This window comes from Stenella coeruleoalba (assembly GCF_951394435.1).
Source record: "Stenella coeruleoalba genome assembly, chromosome: 5".
Taxonomy (NCBI): Eukaryota; Metazoa; Chordata; class Mammalia; order Artiodactyla; family Delphinidae; genus Stenella; species Stenella coeruleoalba.
In genome coordinates, this window is record NC_137150.1 from 50727354 (window position 1) to 50746181 (window position 18828).

The 18828-nt window shown below is 39.5% G+C and overlaps 1 protein-coding gene across 9 annotated transcripts in view; it reads left to right on the plus strand.

Annotated features, from left to right (window-relative positions):
- FNDC3B (fibronectin type III domain containing 3B) overlaps positions 1–18828 on the plus strand; it is a 468247-nt gene that overhangs the window by 373383 nt on the left and 76036 nt on the right. For all 9 annotated transcript variants that reach the window (XM_079921937.1, XM_079921936.1, XM_079921939.1 and 6 more), the window contains 2 exons: positions 14380–14518; positions 17559–17612. In XM_079921937.1, the coding sequence (XP_079778063.1) occupies positions 14380–14518; positions 17559–17612 (193 nt within the window). The remainder of the gene's footprint in view (positions 1–14379; positions 14519–17558; positions 17613–18828) is intronic.

Here is an 18828-nt window from a genome sequence, read left to right on the forward strand (position 1 = left end):
GAACAACAACAAATTCTCCTTTCTTCAATTATATATGTATATATGAAGATTATGTAATAAAATTGCAACCATCAAGCACACACCCTTTATTACACTTTCCAAAGGTTAATTCACACCACACGTTCCGTCTGTGGTGGAGTAGAGGCACGGTAGCCTAGCAGGAAGAGCATATGTTAATTATTAGGCAGCTTGAGGTCTAGTCTGGTTCTGCCCATCAATTGACTGTTTTAACTTTGGTCAATCACAGAGAATCCATGCCACAATTTTCTCGGTAACAAAAGTAAGGAAAGTAGGGGTGTGTTTAGATTATAATATCTTATTAGCTGCACAAGTGTTTAAAACTATGTTTAAAGCAATACGTAAAAGAGCAAGGTTTTTACATTCAGTCATAAAGTGTATATCTGCTTAGCTATTGTTTTGTTTAGATGAACTCTGTTGCAGCCATCTTTTCCTATTTGAATCAAAACTTTTGGATTTTGAGTGAATTAGCTTTAGCCCAAACTTATTGAACTTTTCACACCGTCTGTACAAACAAAAAGATTTGTATAACTTGTGAAGCTGAGATAATAGTTTAACCATTCTTTGAAATGGTCGATTTAACAACAAACCAGAAAATGTAACACCATATAGGTAGTCCTGTAAATGTTCTCCATTAGACATTGTTAACATGTGTTTCCTTTTTTCTCTTTTAATGTTCATTGTCACTGCTTTACTAAAGGTTTACTTTATTAATTTTCTGCTCATCCATGAGTTGACAATAACTTCTAAAAAAATTTTAAATGTCACAGTCTGCCCTTTATTTACTGTCCTATCTGTTGTGTTGCCCTTTGTATCTTTTCAACGCCTCTTACAAAGGGTAAACTTGAGAATACTTGCTCATTAATTCTTTTTATGTATCTTATGAACACCTTAAACTTCTGGGCAGATGAAAGGAATAATTAATGGATTCCCCAAAAGACATAGGAGCATGAGGTAGTTACCACCTAGAGGCCTCGGATCCAAGACTGCCTCCTAACACATCGGGGATCCCACCCTTGCGACATATTTGACACTTGTGTGACACCACACATAAAGAGCCTAAGGCACCACCAGCGGTTACTTGGTCTAGTGCTCTGCTGGCCAGAGAGATGGAAAATTCTCCATCTCTTTGATCCTGATCTCTTTACTTTTTTATACAGCAGGTTCTCATTAGTTATCTATTTTATACACATCAGTGTATACATGTCAATCCCAATCTCACAATTCATACCACCACCACCACCACCACCCCCCGCCGCTTTCCCCCCTTGGTGTCCATATGTTTGTTCTCTACATCTGTGTCTATTTCTGGCTTGCACACCTGTTCATTTGTACGATTTTTCTAGATTCCACATATATGAATTTATATATTTGCTTTTCTCTTTCTGACTTACTTCACTCTGTATGACAGTCTCTAGGTCCATCCACGTCTCTACAAATGACCCAATTTCGTTCCTTTTTAAGGCTGAGTAATATTCCATTGTATATATGCATCATATCTTCTTTATCCATTCGTCTGTTGATGGGCATTTAGGTTGCTTCCATGACCTGGCTATCGTAAATAGTGCTGCAGTGAACATCGGGGTGCATGTGTCTTTTTGTTTTTTCCACATCTTTATTGGAGTATAAATGCTTTACAATGTTGTGTTAGTTTCTACTGTACAACAGTCCGCTATATGTATACATATATCCCCATATCCCCTCCCTCTTGAGCCTCCCTCCCCCCACCCTCCCTATCCCACCCCTCTAGGTCGTCACAAAGCACCAAGCTGATCTCCCTGTGCTATGCGGCGGCTTCCCACTAGCCATCCATTTTACATTTGGTAGTGTATATATGTCAGTGCTACTCTCTCACTTCATCCAAGCTTCCCCTTCACCCCTGTACCCTCAACCCCGTTCTCCACATCTGCCTCTTTATTACTGCCCTGCCACTAGGTTTATCAGTACCACTTTTTAAAATGTCATATATATGTATTAGCCAACGGTATTTGTTTTTCTCTTTCTGACTTCACTGTGTATGACAGATTCTAGGTCCATCCACCTGACTACAAATAACTCAATTTCGTTCCTTTTTATGGCTGAGTAATATTCAATTGTACATATGTGCCACACCTTCTTTATCTAGTCATCTGTTGATGGATATTTAGGTTGCTTCCATGTCTGGCTCTTGTAAATAGTGCTGCAATGAACATTGTTGTATGTATATCTTTTTGAATTACGGTTTTCTCAGCGTATATGCCCAGTAGTGGGATTGCTAGGTCATATGGTAGTTCTATTTTTAGTTTTTTAAGGAATTTCCATACTGTTCTCCGTAGTGGCTGTATCAATTTACATTCCCACCAACAGTGCAAGAGGGTTCCCTTTTCTCCACACCCTCTCCAGCATTTGTTGTTTGTAGAGTTTCTGATGCTACCCATTCTAACCGGTGTGAGGTAATAATACCTCATTGTGGTTTTGATTTGCATTTCTCTAATAATTAGTGATATTGAGCAGGTTTCATGTGCCTCTTGGCCAACTGTATGTCTTCTTTGGAGAAATGTCTATTTAGGTCTTCTGCCTATTTCCTGATTGGGTTGTTTGTTTTTTTTTTATATTGAGCTGCATGAGCTGTGTATGTATTTTGGAGATTAATCCTTTGTCCGTTGATTTGTTTGCAAATATTTTCTCCCATTCTGAGTTTCTTTTAGTTTCCTTTGCTGTGCAAAAGCTTTTAAGTTTCATTGCGTCCCAGTTGTTTATTTTTGTTTTTATTTCCGTTACTCTAGGGGGTGAGTAAAAAAGATCTTGCTGTGATTTATGTCAAAGAGTGTTCTTCCTATGTTTACTTCTAAGAGTTTTATAGTGTCTGGTCTTACATTTAGGTCTTTAATCCATTTTGGGTTTATTTTTGTATATGGTATTAGGGAGTGTTCTAATTTCATTCTTTTACATGTAGCTGTCCAGTTTTCCCAGCACCGTTTATTGAAGAGACTGTCTTTTCTCCATTGTATATCCTTACCTCCTTTGTCATAGATTAGTTGACCATAGCTGTGTGGGTTTATCTCTGGGCTTTCTATCCTCTTCTGTTGATCTGTATTTCTGTTTCTGTGCCAGTACCATATTGTCTTGATTACTGTAGCTTTGTAGTATAGTCTGAAGTCAGGGAGTCTGATTCCTACACCTCCCTTTTTTTCCCTCAAGATTACTTTGGCTATTTGGGGTCTTTTGTGTCTCCATACAAATTTTAAGGTTTTTTGTTCTAGTTCTGTAAAATATGCCATTGGTAATTTGATAGGGATTGCATTGAACCTGTAGATTGCTTTGTGTAGTATAGTCATTTTCACAATATTCATTCTTCCAATCCACGAACATGGTATATCTCTCCATCTGTTTGTGTCATCTTTGATTTCTTTCACCAGTGTCGTATAATTTCCTTAGTACAGGTCTTTTACCCCCTTAAGTAGGTTTATTCCTAGGTATTTTATTCTTTTTGTTGCAGTGGTGAATGGGATTGTTTCGTTAATTTCTTTCTGATCTTTCCTTGTTAGTGTATAGGGATGCAAGAGATTTCTGTGCATTAATTTTGTATCCTGCTACTTTACCAGATTTATTGATTAGCTCTAGTAGTTTTCTGGTGGCATCGTTAGGATTTTCTATGTATAGTATCATGTCATCTGCAAACAGTGACAGTTTTACTTCTTCTTTTTCAATTTGGATTCCTTTTATTCCTTTTTCTTCTCTGATTGCCATGGCTAAAACTTCCAGAACTGTGTAGAATAATAGTGGCAAGAGTGGCCATCCTTGTCTTGTTCCTGATCTTAGAGGAAATGCTTTCAGTTTTTCACCATTGAGAATGATGTTTGCTGTGGGTTTGTCGTAGACACCCTTTATTATGTTGAGGTAGGTTCCCTCTATGACCACTTTCTGGAGAGTGGTTTTTTTTCCTGCGGTACGCGGGCCTCTCACCGCTGCGGCCCCTCCCGCCGCGGAGCACAGGCCCTGGACGCGCAGGCCCAGCGGCCACGGCCCACAGGCCTAGCCGCTCCGCGACATGTAGGATCCTCCCGGACCAGGGCACGAACCCGCGTCCCCTGAATCAGCAGGCCACCTCCCAACCACTGCGCCACCAGGGAAGCCCTCTGGAGAGTTTTTATCATAAATTGATGTTGAATTTTGTCAGAAGGTTTTTCTTCATCTATTGAGATGATCATATGGTTTTTATTCTTCAATTTGTTAATATGGTGTATCACATTGATTTGCATATACTGAAGATTCCTTGCGTCCCTGGGATAAATCCCACTTGATCATGGGGTATGATCCTTTTAATGTGTTGTTGGATTCTGTTTGCTAGTATTTTGTTGAGGACTTTTGCATCTATATTCATCAGTGATATTGGTCTGTAATTTTCTTTTTTTGTAGTATCTTTGTCTGGTTTTGGTATCAGGGTGATGGTGGCCTTGTAGAATGGGTTTGGGAGTGCTCCTTCCTCTGCGATTTTTTGGAAGAGTTCGAGAAGGATGGGTGTTAGCTCTTCTCTAAATGTTTGACGGCATTCACCTGTGAAGCCATCTGGTCCTGGACTTTTGTTCGTTGGAAGATTTTTAATCACAGTTTCAATTTCATTACTTGTGATTGTTCTGTTCATATTTTCTGTTTCTTCCTGGTTCAGCCTTTGAAGGTTATACCTTTCTAAGAATTTGTCCATTTCTTCCAGGTTGTCCATTTTATTGTTATAGAGTTGCTTGTAGTAGTCTCTCAGGATGCTTTGTATTTCTGTGGTGTCTGTTGTAACTTCTCCTTTTTCATTTCTAATTTTATTGATTTGAGTCCTCTCCCTCTTTTTCTTGATGAGTCCAGCTAAAGGCTTATCCATTTTGTTTATCTTCTCAAAGAACCAGCTTTTAGTTTTATTGATCTTTGTTATTGTTTTCTTTTTCATTTATTTCTTCTCTGATCTTTATGATTTCTTTCCCTCTGCTAACTTTGGGTTTTGTTTGTTCTTCTTTCTCTAGTTCCTTTAGGTGTAACGTTAGATTGTTTAGTTGAGATTTTTCTTGTTTCTTGAGGTAGGATTGTATTGCTATAAACTTCCCTCTTAGAACTGCTTTTGCTGCATCCCATAGGTTTTAGATCATCGTGTTTTCATTGTCATTTGTCTCTAAGTATTTTTATTTCCTCTTTGATTTCCTCAGTGATTTCTTGGTTATTTAGTAACATATTGTTTAGCCTCCATGTGTTTGTGTTTTTACGTTTTTTTCCCCTGTAATTTATTTCTAATCTCACAGCATTGTGGTCAGAAAAGATGCTTGATATGATTTCAGTTTTCTTAAATTTACTGAGGCTTCATTTGTGACCCAAGATGTGATCTATCCTGGAGAATGTTTTGTGTGCACTTGAAAAGAAAGTGTGTTTTGTTGTTTTCGGATGGAATGTCCTATAAATATAAATTAAATCTATCCTGGTCTGTTGTGTCATTTAAAGCTTGAGTTTCCTTATTAATTTTCTGTCTTGATGATCTGTCCATTGGTATAAGTGAGGTGTTAAATTCCCCCACTGTTACTGTGTTACTGTCGATTTCCTCTTTTGTAGCTGTTAGCAGTTGCCTTATGTTTGAGGTACTCCTATGTTGGGTGTGTATGTATTTATAATTGTTGTATCTTCTTCTTGGATTGATCCCTTGATCATTATGTCGTGTCCTTCCTTGTCTCTTGTAACATTCTTTAAAGTCTATTTTACCTGATATGAGTATTGCTACTCCCGCTTTCTTTTGATTTCCATTTGCATGGCATATCTTTTTCTATCCCCTCACTTTCAGTCTGTATGTGTCCCCAGGTCTGAAGTGGGTCTCTTGTAGACAGCACATCTATGGGTCTTATTTTTGGTTGGAACATTTAATCCATTCACGTTTAAGGTAATTATTGATATGTATGTTCCTATTACCATTTTCTTAATTGTTTTGGGTTTGTTTTTGTAGGTCCTTTTCTTCTCTTGTGTTTCCCACTTAGAGAAGTTCCTTTAGCATTTGCTGTAGAGCTGGTCTGGTGGTGCTGAATTCTCTTAGCTTTTGCTTGTCTGTAAAGCTTTTGATTTCTCCGTTGAATCTGAATGAGATCCTTGCTGGGTAGAGTAATCTTGGTTGTAGGTTCTTCCCTTTCATCACTTTAAATATGTCATGCTACTTCCTTCTGGCTTGTAGAGTTTCTGCTGAGAAATCATCTGTTAACCTTATGGGAGTTCCCTTGTATGTTATTTGTCATTTTTCCCTTGTTGCTTTTAATAATTTTTCTTTGTCTTTAATTTTTGTCAGTTTGATTACTTTGTGTCTCAGCATGTTTCTCCATGGGTTTATCCTGTGTGGGACTCTCTGCGCTTCCTGGACTTGGGTGGCTATTTGCTTTCCCATGTTAGGGATGTTTTTGACTATAATCTCTTCAAATATTTTCTCAGGTCCTTTCTCTTTTCTCCTTCTGGGACACATTATAGACGTGAATGTTGGTGTGTTTAATGTGGTCCCAGAGGTCTCTTAGGCTGTCTTCATTTCTTTTCATTCTTTTTTCTTGATTCTGTTCCACAGCAGTGAATTCCACCATTCTGTCTTCCGGGTCATTTATCCGTTCTTCTGCCTCAGTTATTCTGCTATTCATTCCTTCTAGTGTATTTTTCATTTCAGTTATTGTATTGTTCATCTCTGTTTGTTTGTTCTTTAATTCTTCTAGGTCTTTGTTAAACATTTCTGACATCTTCTTGATCTTTGCCTCCATTCTTTTTCCGAGGTCCTGGATCATCTTCACTATCATTATTTTGAATTCTTTTTTCTGGAAGGTTGCCTATCTCCACTTCATTTAGTTGTTTTTCTGCGTTTTATCTTGTTCCTTCATCTGGTACATAGTCCCCTGCCTTTTCATTTTGTCTGTCTTTCAATGTGGTTTTTGTTCCACAGGGTGCAGGATTGTAGTTCTTCTTGCTTCTGCTGTCTGCCCTCTGGTGGATGAAGCTAGCAAAGAGGCTTGTGCAAGCTTCCTGCTGGGAGGGACTGGTGGTGGGTAGAGCTGGGTTTTGCTCTGGTGGGCAGAGCTCAGTGAAACTTTAATCCACTTGTCTGCTGTTGGGTGGGGCTAAGTTCCCTCCCTGTTGGTTGTTTGGCCTGAGGCGACCCAGCACTGGAGTCTTCAGGCCCTTTGGTGGGGGTAATGGTGGACTCTGGGAGGGCTTAAGCCAAGGAGTACTTCCCAGAACTTCTGCTGCCAGTGTCCTTGTCCCCACGGTGAGCCAGAGCCACCCCCTGCCTCTGCAGGATACCCTCCAACACTAGCAGGTAAGTCTTGTTCAGTCTCCTGTGGGGTCACTACTCCTTTCCCCTGGGTCCTGATGCACACACTCCTTTGCGTGTGCCGTCCAAGAGTGGAGTCTGTCTTTCCCCCAGTTCTGTTGAAGTCCTGTAATGAAATCCCTGTAGCCTTCAAAGTCTGATTCTCTGGGAATTCCTCCTCCCATTGCCAGACCCCCAGCTTGGGAAGCCCGACATGGGGCTCAGAACCTTCACTCTAGTGGGTGGACTTCTGTGGTATAAGTGATCTCCAGTTTGTGAACCACCCACCCAGCGGTTATGACTTTATTGTGATTGCACCCCTCCTACCATCTCATTGCGACTTCTCCTTTGTCTTTGGATATAGGGTATCTTTTTTGGTGAGTTCCAGTGTCTTCCTGTCAATGATTGTTCAGCAGTTACTTGTGATTCCGGTGCTCTCTCAAGAGGAAGTGAGCATATGTCCTTCTTTTGCGCCATCTTCCAGAACACATCACTTTTAGTATTTTTAAAAAATTCTTTCCTAAGAAAAATGTCTACATACAGTCCCAATTGTAGTTACTTTGCTCCGACTCTTCCACAGTCCATATAGATCATTCATTCCCTTTCCCTATACAGCCTTTCATTTTTCAAGCTAGAGAATACTCTTAACCCTTCCAGCCCCTACGTAGAGTCAGTCTCTTCTGCCTTGAATTGCTTTGGGAGGCACCTTGATGACATAGTAGGCAGACCTTGGAATTTGGAATTAATGACTCAGGCACTTACTGAGGGTATGTGATTAGGCAAGCCATGTAAGCTTCAATGTCCTTGTGTTCTCATTCATAAAATGAGGATAATAACGATACCAGCCTCAGAAAGATGGTGTGAGAGCAAATGAAATATATGTGGAAATCTATTATAAATCTGTACCACCTATAAATGTTTTGTTTTTCCAAAGTGGTTGCAGATTTTCCACACTAATAATAAAAAGGACTTCATGATGAAGTTTGACCATACCACTCATTATTTTATTGAGATAAAGATATATCATAATTGGAGCTGAAAAAAGCAGAGCAAAAATCTCTTTTTATGATGCAGTTAACATTCTCAAAATCTTAGTTCCAGGAATGTAAGCTTTTATCAACACAGTAGCCTCAAATATAATTTTAAATTTAATAGTCACCTATAAGGCCTCAAAAAGCTACATGGAAATATTTCCTAACTTTTCCACAACAGAAGCTCCAAACGAATTCCATTACTGTACACCTGCAAAATGAACAGTTATATTTATTACTGTTTTCATTTATTTGTACATTACCAATTTAGAAAGTGTCGCCTTATAGGAAGTCTGGAGAGCCAATGATAAAAACAGATGTTTCTTGTAGCAGTGTCAAGCAGGCTGTATTCTCCTTCTAGTTGTTAATAGTGCACATTGACAAAGGCCTGCAGAAGTCTCTGTTCAAACCACTCTTCCGTAGAGTGAAAGGTTTCTTTCTCAGCTCAGGTACTGACATCTCACCTAGGGCTCCTTTCTTGTTGCTCTTGCTTTTGCTATTCTGATTTCATCCCCTTCACATTGCTTGCTTGGTATCTTTATGGAATTCTTTTTCTCATTTTCAGTTTTTTCCTCCCTCCTGTTAGTGAGTATGGTCAGAGTTCACCAGTCAGATACACAACCATTTTTTAAAGTAGCAGCCTCTCAGTCATGGAGTTCTGTCATTGAACTGTACAGTGCTTGGCATCAGTTCCTAGGCAAGAAGAGTTCTTGAATTCTACTTGCCATCATCTCACTGTTATTGGGAATAATTTATTAAGAGACCAGTGGCATCCTTGAGACGGTGCTATAGGTTATGTGTCTGTAGCTGTTCAGATTGGCGCTTGCTATGCCCTTTAGTCCAAATTCCACATTGAAAATTGTATCCTGAGACATTTCAGGTTTTAAAGATTATTTTCCTCACTTTTTGCTATGTATTTTCGTGTCATTGCTCCACATCTATCTGACCACTTTTTTTTTTCTCCTAGTGATTGAGGAAAGTAATTCATCAATAATTCCTCTATTATGTTGATTTAAAAAATTTAGGTGTTGGGTCCTGGGTTATTTTTATTAAAGTCATCACTTTTATATTAGTTTCCCAGTTCTTACACAGATTGCTTTTTTTGGTTTAATGTTGGCTGAATGTTTAAAAGGAATCAATTTGTAATTGTCAAAGTGTATTTATTCAGTGTTTCCATATAGGGTATTTTGTTATGGAATGACGCCACCAATGCAGAATCTCCTCTGTGTGTGTGTGTGTGTTGAGGAAGAGAGGAATGAGAAAAATCCAACACATACATACATACAAATAAATAACATTCTGTTTTATAATACTTAGGCATAAGTATGTAACTTTACAATCACAAACATTTGTATATTCATTTATTTATACACATACAAAGAAAAGCATATTCCTCTTTTTTTTTTTTTTTTTTTTTTTTTGCGGTACGCAGGCCTCTCACTGCTGTGGCCTCTCCTGCCGCGGAGCACAGGCTCCAGACGCGCAGGCCCAGTGGCCACGGCTCACGGGCCCAGCTGCTCCGCGGCACGTGGGATCCTCCTGGACCGGGGCATGAACCCACGCCCCCTGCATGGGCAGGCGGACCCTCAACCACTGCGCCACCAGGGAAGCCCATATATTCCTCTTTTAATTGGTAGTTTTATAATTAATAGTCGCATTGAAACAATCATTTTACTGTGAGAGTCAAGAATTTATATTTTTATCAATGATAGGATAATCAGGAATTTGAGTGTTGGAATGGATAGCAATTTCAATGCAGAATTTGAGGCCGTTTTCCAGTCATTGTCATAAACAATTTGGCAAAGAGGTTGCCGAGAGATGATATCATGTAATAACATTTCCCAGAAAAATTATGTGATGAAACAATCCAAAAATATGTGGTTGACCAGCTCAGTGTGGAGTTATGAAATAGGTGTTATTTTATTTTTTTTTAACATCTTTATTGGAGTATATTTACTTTACAGTGGTGTGTTAGTTTCTGCTTTATAACAAAGTGAATAAGCTATACGTACACTTATATCCCCATATCCCCTCCCTCTTGCGTCTCCCTATCCCACCCCTCTAGGTGGTCACAAAGCACCGAGCTGATCTCCCTGTGCTATGCAGCTGCTTCCCACTAGCTATCTATTTTTTATTTCGTAGTGTATATGTGTCCATGCCACTCTCTCACTTCCTCCCAGCTTACCCTTCCCCCTCCCCGTGTCCTCAAGTCCATTCTCTACGTCTGCGTCTTTATTCCTGTCTTGCACCTAGGTTCCTCAGAACCATTTTTTTTTGGTTCCATATATATGTGTTAGCATACGGTATTTGTTTTTCTCTTTCTGACTTATTTCACTCTGCGTGACAGACTCTAGGTCCATTCACGAAATAGGTGTTATTGACTAGAAATTGCAGCTCCTGGTATGTTACAGACGTGCTGGAGGAAAGGGGAGGCAAATTTCTGAAATTCTTGGAGCACCTGTTCCATACACATTTAGTTGGTACTTAAACTGAAACAAATGTGCAAACCCAACACAAGATTAGTTATATCCTTAGAAAAGTGTATTCCTCTTTGCTGGTATAAATGCTAAAAGAACTGAATTGTTTGCTGATATATTTAACTTAGGACACTCGTCCTACTCCACAGATCTTCCTGTCATATCGTGGTATTTAGAGAAAACACATCACCATCGTGTGAGAAACATGATTGCAACATGCTTCAAAATGTAATGTCATTTACAGAGACTTTTCTGTGAAAATTACTGGTAAAAGCGGAGCAGGTAGTTATTACAGTTATTAGTTGCTATCTATTTACTGAACAATTTGAATTGACAGATGTAATCATGAGGTACTTAGATATCATGTCAAGTTTTAGGTACTGAGTGCAGCACATTTATATTGCCACGTGAAATAGATCTTGTTTCCTTTGCAGACAGACTTTTTACAAGTGCAGAGCATTGACTCCTCATTTAGACAAACTATAACATTCTCTGAGTTTAAAGACAAGGGCACTAACTCCTGCCGACCCGTACAACTGTCCGTCCTCAAGTACCCCAGATTTTTACTTGTGCTATCAGGTTCCTTCGTTCCTACTGTCATCCTCCCAACCTGGCTGTCAGGAGCCTCCTTCTCTCGTGTTTCTCTAGCCCGATAAGTATGGATTTGTGACTCCAAGAATCTCATTGAAAAGAAAGAATGAACTTGACTGAGTCCAGCTCTCCCCAGATAACTAACTGCGGTCTGCTAGTCCTTGGCAGGCCCTTTCCCTACCTCCTTTCCTCTGCTCTGTTACCCAATGGATTTTTTTTTTTTTTTACCCAATGGATTTTTGGTGCTGACTGTTTTTGTGGATATTTAGGACTTGGTCTGTCTGAGTATAGTCTGAATTCATAAGCAAATGCCTAGTGACTGCAACATGAGATACCTCCTGGGAACGGAAGGGGGGAAAGAGGATTGGGTAAAAGGCAGCGAAAAAGCAATCTCAATTCCGGGGAGCAGTAGGGAGTGGTGGGGACTCTGAACTGGACAGCACTTGCCCATCTAAAGGGGGAGCTGCTCTCAGTTTCATTTAATTCCCGTCATTCAGGTCTGCAGCTCAGTGTTGCTAGAACTTCTGGTTTTTAAGAGAAGGCAGAGGTTCATTTTTTTCAACGAGAGATCTCCATTTTTTTTCAGCATTGGCTTAATTTTTAACTTTGTGTTTCTGAAGATTTCAGTTATAGTCAAAAGTGGACAGTAATTTAATGAACTCTCATATACCCACCACCCAACTTTTTATTTCCTTGGTGCCTTCTGCTACGCCCTCCCCCAACAGTTATTTTGAAGTAAAGTCCGGTCATCATATTATTTCACCTGCGAACCACATTACCATCATCACACACCCCATGCCCATCCAAAATAAACAAAAATGGTAAATTCCTTCATGTCTTTAAAATCCAGACACTGTTCCCATTTCCTCAACTGTCCTAAAAATGAAGGTTTTATTTCTTCAGTTTGTTGTAATTGGAATTCAGATGTGGTTTGAGTATTGTGTTTGGCTTATAGCTCTTACATTTCTTTTAAGCTATAGGTTTTCCCTCCATCCCTTTTTTCTCTTCTTGCAATTTATTTGTTGGAATAAATTTTTTTTTTGTCCTGTAGACTTTTCCACACTGTGAATTAGCCTGATTGTATCCTGTAGTGTTGCTTAATAATGTTCTCTCCATGTTTCCTATAAAGCAGTGAAGAGGCTTAATCAGATACAGGTTCAGTTTTTCTGGCAGGGATTTTATAGATAGTGGCATGGTCTCTCATTAGGAGTGCATGTCTCTTTTTTGGTGATCGTTGCCTATGTCCTTTAATTCATAGGTGGCAGTAATATTTTAAAACACTATATTCCTTCCCTCCCCCCACACGTATTTTGGGCAAAATACAGTCGATAAGCCATCAGTTGGAGAATTCAACGGATCTGTTAAAGTTCAGGCTGGAACCCTGCCCATGTCTGGAACATTCTGTGATTCATTTTTAAGTAACTTAACGCCCAGTGAACCTGTCCTGATACACGGAAATGATCTTGCCAACTCTCCTGTTTCATTTTCTGTTACCATGTTCCTACTTACAGTGAATGCAAAAAGGAGCGTTTCTGTCATCAGATTGGGTGAAGAGCATCCTAATGAGAGGTATCTTTTGTTTGGATCAAATATCATGGTGTCCTCCCCTAAGGCAGACAAGTCAAATATCCAGTAAATATGTATCTTACCTTTTAGAATGGAAGGTAGGCATGTCTGTTAGGACTTTCGACTTGCATGGCCTCTATAAATATTTTGTGGTGGACTTCAGGTGTATGATTTTTAAAATCCTTTCTCCTCAGTTAGGTCCTATTTTCCATAATGTTATCTGTAGCTGTTATTTATTCCTTGGGTAGGGGAAGTGGATTGCAGGATGAATAGGACAGTAGGGAATATAGTATAGCAGTTAGATCTCCATGACTGAGTACAATTGATCCAACTTTCTAGCTGTGTAGCTTTGGGAAATTTACTTCACCTCTCTAGTCTGAGTGTTCTTCTGTCTTTAATGGCAGCTCATAAAGAGTTGTTAAGAATTAAGGACTTGATGTACTTACAAATTCTGAATAGCTTAATCCGTGCATCTTCTTTAGGCAGCAAAGATTCCTTTGTTGTCTTTTTAAAAGAGTATGTTTTCAAGGTTTCTTTTTAATGCCCAATATTTAAAAAATGAAAAAGTAGAAAAGAAGATGGTAAAAATCAGCATAATCCTATTTTGTGCTATTTGAAAGGAGTGTAGTTTTATAATAGTGTGTTATATGCTTTTTTTTCCACAGCTTCTCTGGAGAAATCAGGTCCATATGTTGAGTATCGAGCCAGGCATTTTAATGTGCAGAATGCACATCCTTCATCTTGGCTCCAGGTGTAAGAGTTAGATGTTCACATGGATAAACTGTACCTGAACTGTACCATGTTTTTAATGAATTAGAAGAGAGATGCATTTGGCAGTAGCGAGCCTGTTTCTGTGTGTGAAATGTCCTTATTTCTACCTAAATATCTGCAGTATTATCAACAGTTCAAAGATGATATCTACTTTGTTGTTTGTACTTCTACCTCTCTCTCTCAGTTTGTGGACTCTCATCACTGCTTCTTGTCTCCTTTGGCCCAACCGTTATCTGTACTTTTAGCCTTTTTCCAGACAAAGTCAACCAGAGAGTGCCTTGATGGATTTTCGAATATATACTTGGAGGCCATTTTGGGGAATAAGTATATTTCCTTATTGAGCATATTCTTTTCCAGTCAGTAGACTCTGCCTGTCTTAAATGGGGCTGGGTGGCTCTGACAGTTAGTGGGAGGAGAGAACGCATTGAGACACATCGCCTGCTGGGATGATTTTCCCCTGAAAATGCTGACCATAGTTAGGTCAGGACAAGACCAGTAAAGAGGAATAAGGGTCATGGTGTGTACTACATAAGAAATTCTGTTCTCTGTGGAAGGTCCTGGGGCAAAGCTGAGATAAAAACCCCGATCTTCTGTGATGGGCCTCTGCCACTGACTGTATTTGTCTGTCTGTTTTCAGGGTATATGCTATGTACAATTCCGTAAAGGGATCCTGCTCTGAGCCGGTTAGCTTCACCACCCACAGCTGCGCACCCGAGTGTCCTTTCCCGCCTAAGCTGGCACACAGGAGCAAAAGTTCACTAACCTTGCAGTGGAAGGTGGGTAGCACAAAGTGGCAGGAATATTCTGAAGTCTGTAGCCATTTGAAACGTTTATTTAGCAGTATTCCAGTTTGGTGATGGTGTTTCATTTTCTGCATAGTGACTATGTGAAACAAATTATAATGATATCAAAAGTTGCCGTCTCTATAAAAATTGGGCAAAAGGATGGGAGAGGGAACTGTGAAATCAAGTTTTAGCTTTCTTTTCAGGGTCATGAGCAACACTTTATAAGTGATATAAATACTTAAGATACCTAAATGTCATCACTTTCTGATAGTTTAACTCATTGCAGTAGACATTTGAGGACTTGAGTAAAACGTTTTTGTGAAGAAAGATTTAGAGATAAAGTAGGTTTATGGGTCCATTGGCTTCTTTCAGTGGTGACTCTGCAATGTCTAATATTTAAAACTGCCTAGAATGTTCAGTGTTCTAAACTACATTAAGGTTTCATTAATTTTGACTAATTAGGCCTTAGGTCAGTTAGGATTACTAATTATTTTTTTAACATCTGAATCATGTAGTAGTTTTCATGAAATACAACTTTTTGGCTACAAATAACTCTCGTTAAAGAGAGGTCCTTAAAGTAGTATATCATTGACTTATCAGTCACAGTTGTGTGTTTGTAAGAAAATAGTAGATTATGTTATCAATCTCTATAGTAATTATTTCTGTATATTTATACTTTAAAATATAGTTCAAAATGTAAAATTTATAGAGGTAGAGATAATAAAGATTTGTGGTATTGGGGGAAAACACTGATGTGCAAATAAGATGACTAGGGAGATTCCTTATTGGTGAACAAATACTTTGTTCTTTTGTTCTTAGACCAGAGGGTCAAATTTATCTTGGGAGTTGATAAAAGCAGTTGAGAGTAGTGGTTAGCAACAAAGCATGGACTTCTGTAGACCCCTCTCGTAGCCAGTGGCCAACATTGAGTGTGTTATTTGGACAAAGGCAAAGTTGTAGAATCTGAACTATTTTATTTTCCTTCCTGGCTTCCAGGGATAATCCAGGTCAGTGATTCCCTACCTTTTCAGAGTTTTAACACCCAACTGGTCATCATTGTTTAAGTCCTTGGAGCATATACGTCCATTTTAAAATGTGTTCTGTATTTATACATATACGTATGTAAATATATCTTAAGGAAAGAGTTAAAATCCATTTTGTTTGGAAAGTATAAGAAATCTTAAAGATTACCAGAGGGACCCTGGGGTCTTATAAACCTAAAGTTGGGAATCACTGATACATACTCTGCTTAAAACCTGGATGAAATTCGGGCCTCAGGCAGACCAGCAACTTCTAGAAAAAGATTTCTTACTAGGAGGAAAATGTTTCACAATTTCTTTCTCCCTTTATTTAATTGTAAATCAGAAGCGTATTATTGTTCCATTCAGTTACGTGCAAACTTGAAAGTTCTGGATTCAGTTCAGTTTTCATGTTCTTAGAACAGATTTTCCAATAACGGTGCTCCAGTTGGGGGTACAAGGACAGGGCGACCATGCTCTGGCTGCCCCCCTGTCCTTGAAGCCACCAAGACACTGAGAGAGCTCAGGGCCCTCTAATGTCATCCAGTTAGCGCCAGGAGATAGGGCAACACAAACACCAGGGGCTGTGTCCCCACCCTCAAGGAATCAGGGACTCGGTGGTGGGGCAGGACATCAGAAAGGAATATATGAGCATCATAAATGTAGTTCTTACCTGAGAAATGGGTTCTCAGCTAAAACCTTGATTTTGTCCGTTATTTAGACCTTTAAATGTAACCCTATCCTTTCTCCCAAATCGAGCCCACAAAAGCCTGAAATTACAGTTTAGTAGAACATACATCACTCACGTGTAATTGGGGCTTGGAACTCTAAGATTATATGACTCAGAAGAAAGAAGGAGGAAGGAAGGAAAGGCCAGGGTGAAGAGTTTCTTTATTAATTAATATTTACTGAGCCCTCGATGTTAATACATTTATTATTAACAATAATAATGCAACAGCTACTGTTTACTGACGGCTTCCTGTAACACCGGGGCAGTTTAGTAAGTGATTTACATATATTCTCCCAATTCCTTATCACACCCATCCATTCTTGGAATAAGAAACTAAGCATTGTTATTAAGCAACTTACATCAGACCACTTGTGACAGACAGCCGAGAGGGGCTTCAGTGTAGCTCTGGTGACCTGGCTGCCTTTGCTGGGGGCAGGTCACCACATTCTATGGGGCCCTGGCTCTTTTCCTGGGAAGAGCCAGGCCCAGGTGCGTTTGTGCTTGGGAGACATCATCCTACTACCTTAGTGCTGTGAGTGACTCCACAGTAGCACCCCCTTCTGGCAGCTCTGACCCTACAAAGCACTCTTTTCTCCAGAGTTCTTTACTCCTCTTCCCATTGTCCAAAGCCTGCTTTCTCAGTAAAGCAGATCTCAGCATGCTTTTAGGAGGAAAGCAAATGATGAAACTTCTTTTTGCTAATATGCTAAGGGCTAATTGCCCCTGGTAATCTATCCGGGAGATCCTGGTTTTTCTCATTTTTTTAAAAAAGGGCAACCTTAATGCCACAGAAGGCTTTCTAATCTTAAACTCTTAAAACAACAAAAACTGTATGGGGGAAGTTACAAAAATATGGACTTTAGACTCTTGAACCTAGGGTGGGTCAGCTTTATCTTATCAGACCCCAAACAGTGTCTGTGTTTCTCCCCTGTCTTTTTTTCTCCTCCACCCTTGAATTTAACATGCCTCTTAAAAGTTTTATCCCCGGAGGAGGAAGTAGGGCACCAGGTGAATGTAAAGGTAGAGGTGGTGGGGAAGGGGGGCTTGGCTGTTCGTGGGGTACAATTTATTAATAGTGGGGCGCTCTCTACTAGCTGACTTGTAATAAAATTGGTTTTGTGATAATGTTTGAAGAAGCAAATACAGGAGGTATCCAGGGTTATCCCCCTGCAGGGAGAGTACAGTACTAGCATGGACATTGTATTTGAACCAAGTGGAGAGCTCATAACTTTTAACTGTGAACAACTTTCTCTAATCTCATTTTATTTATTTATTTTTTTAGGCACCAATTGACAACGGTTCAAAAATCACCAACTACCTTTTAGAATGGGATGAGGTAATCATATTTTTATGTTCATCCATCTAAAACACCTTTTAAAAATGAAATTGCTGAACAAATGTCATTTTATTCTTTTTTGAAGATATGCTAAACACATGGAAAAAATAATGTAAGTAGAGAAAAATTTAAACCAATAGTTATTGACTGTGGAAAATGAAGATGGACTGAAGTGTAGTGAATTGTGCATTAAAACATATTTACATGACTTATTTGCAAGACATGCTACTGAAAGAAAAGATAGGATCTTATCTATTTTGGAGACCCTAGTGTCTGACCAAGAATTGACTTATTTGTTATCTTGAGTGCCCAGGGCCAGCCTGCATAGATGGTTTCCATAAGGTAAACCACACTGCAGCCTGGGAAGCCTAGTTTGTTTCTCTGTGGGAGCAGGGCAGGGGAGACGACAGCACCTGGAGGTCTCACCCACCTGCGAGCACCCTACTGGCTAGACCATCCTCGAAGGGGGGTGCCCCCTTTGCTGTTTCTGTCACCAGAGGCCTTGGATGGTAACCGTGGTGAAGTCTTCTTACACTCTAGGCCACTCTCTGCTGAACGGTGACCCCTTGCTTTCCTGGCCTCACTAACACTGCACAGAATCTCAGGCAGGAACACGGGATGCAGAAATCTTCTGTTTCTAAAAAGCAATGATACTATTCTTGTATATCTTAATTCCGTTCATTCATTTACCTGTGTTTTATTCTCCTTCTGTGATCAAGCAAACAGACTAAGGATTTTAAGAATAGGAAATATTGACTTTGGAGAGTAATGCAAGTTAACTAGTCTTTGTGACTTAAATTTAGGGGCCCTGAAAGATTCAGAACACAGGCTTAGGCAAAAAGCCACTTGTCAAGTGTGGGAAAAATATTTTAACCCAATGTAAAATGAAAACGGATGAAATTCTCATGACGAAATTTTGATGTGGGAAGGGGGCTCTTTGTCACTTTTTGCAGAAGCATATTTTCCCATCTGGGTTGCATCTGAACAGCTAGAGTTCCAAGTTACCAAAGACAATGATCTATTGTTCTTAGGATCCTTGTGAGTAGTTCCTATGTACAGATTGGTGAAATCTCAGACTTAACCAGTATATTTTACAGATTAGGTGGATTTCATTTTAAGGCGGCTTGATTGGAAAGTGAAACCACCCCCTATGGCCCTTGTGGTTGAGGTTTTATATCAAGATAGAGTTTACCTAGTAAAGAGGAGCTTTTTTCCT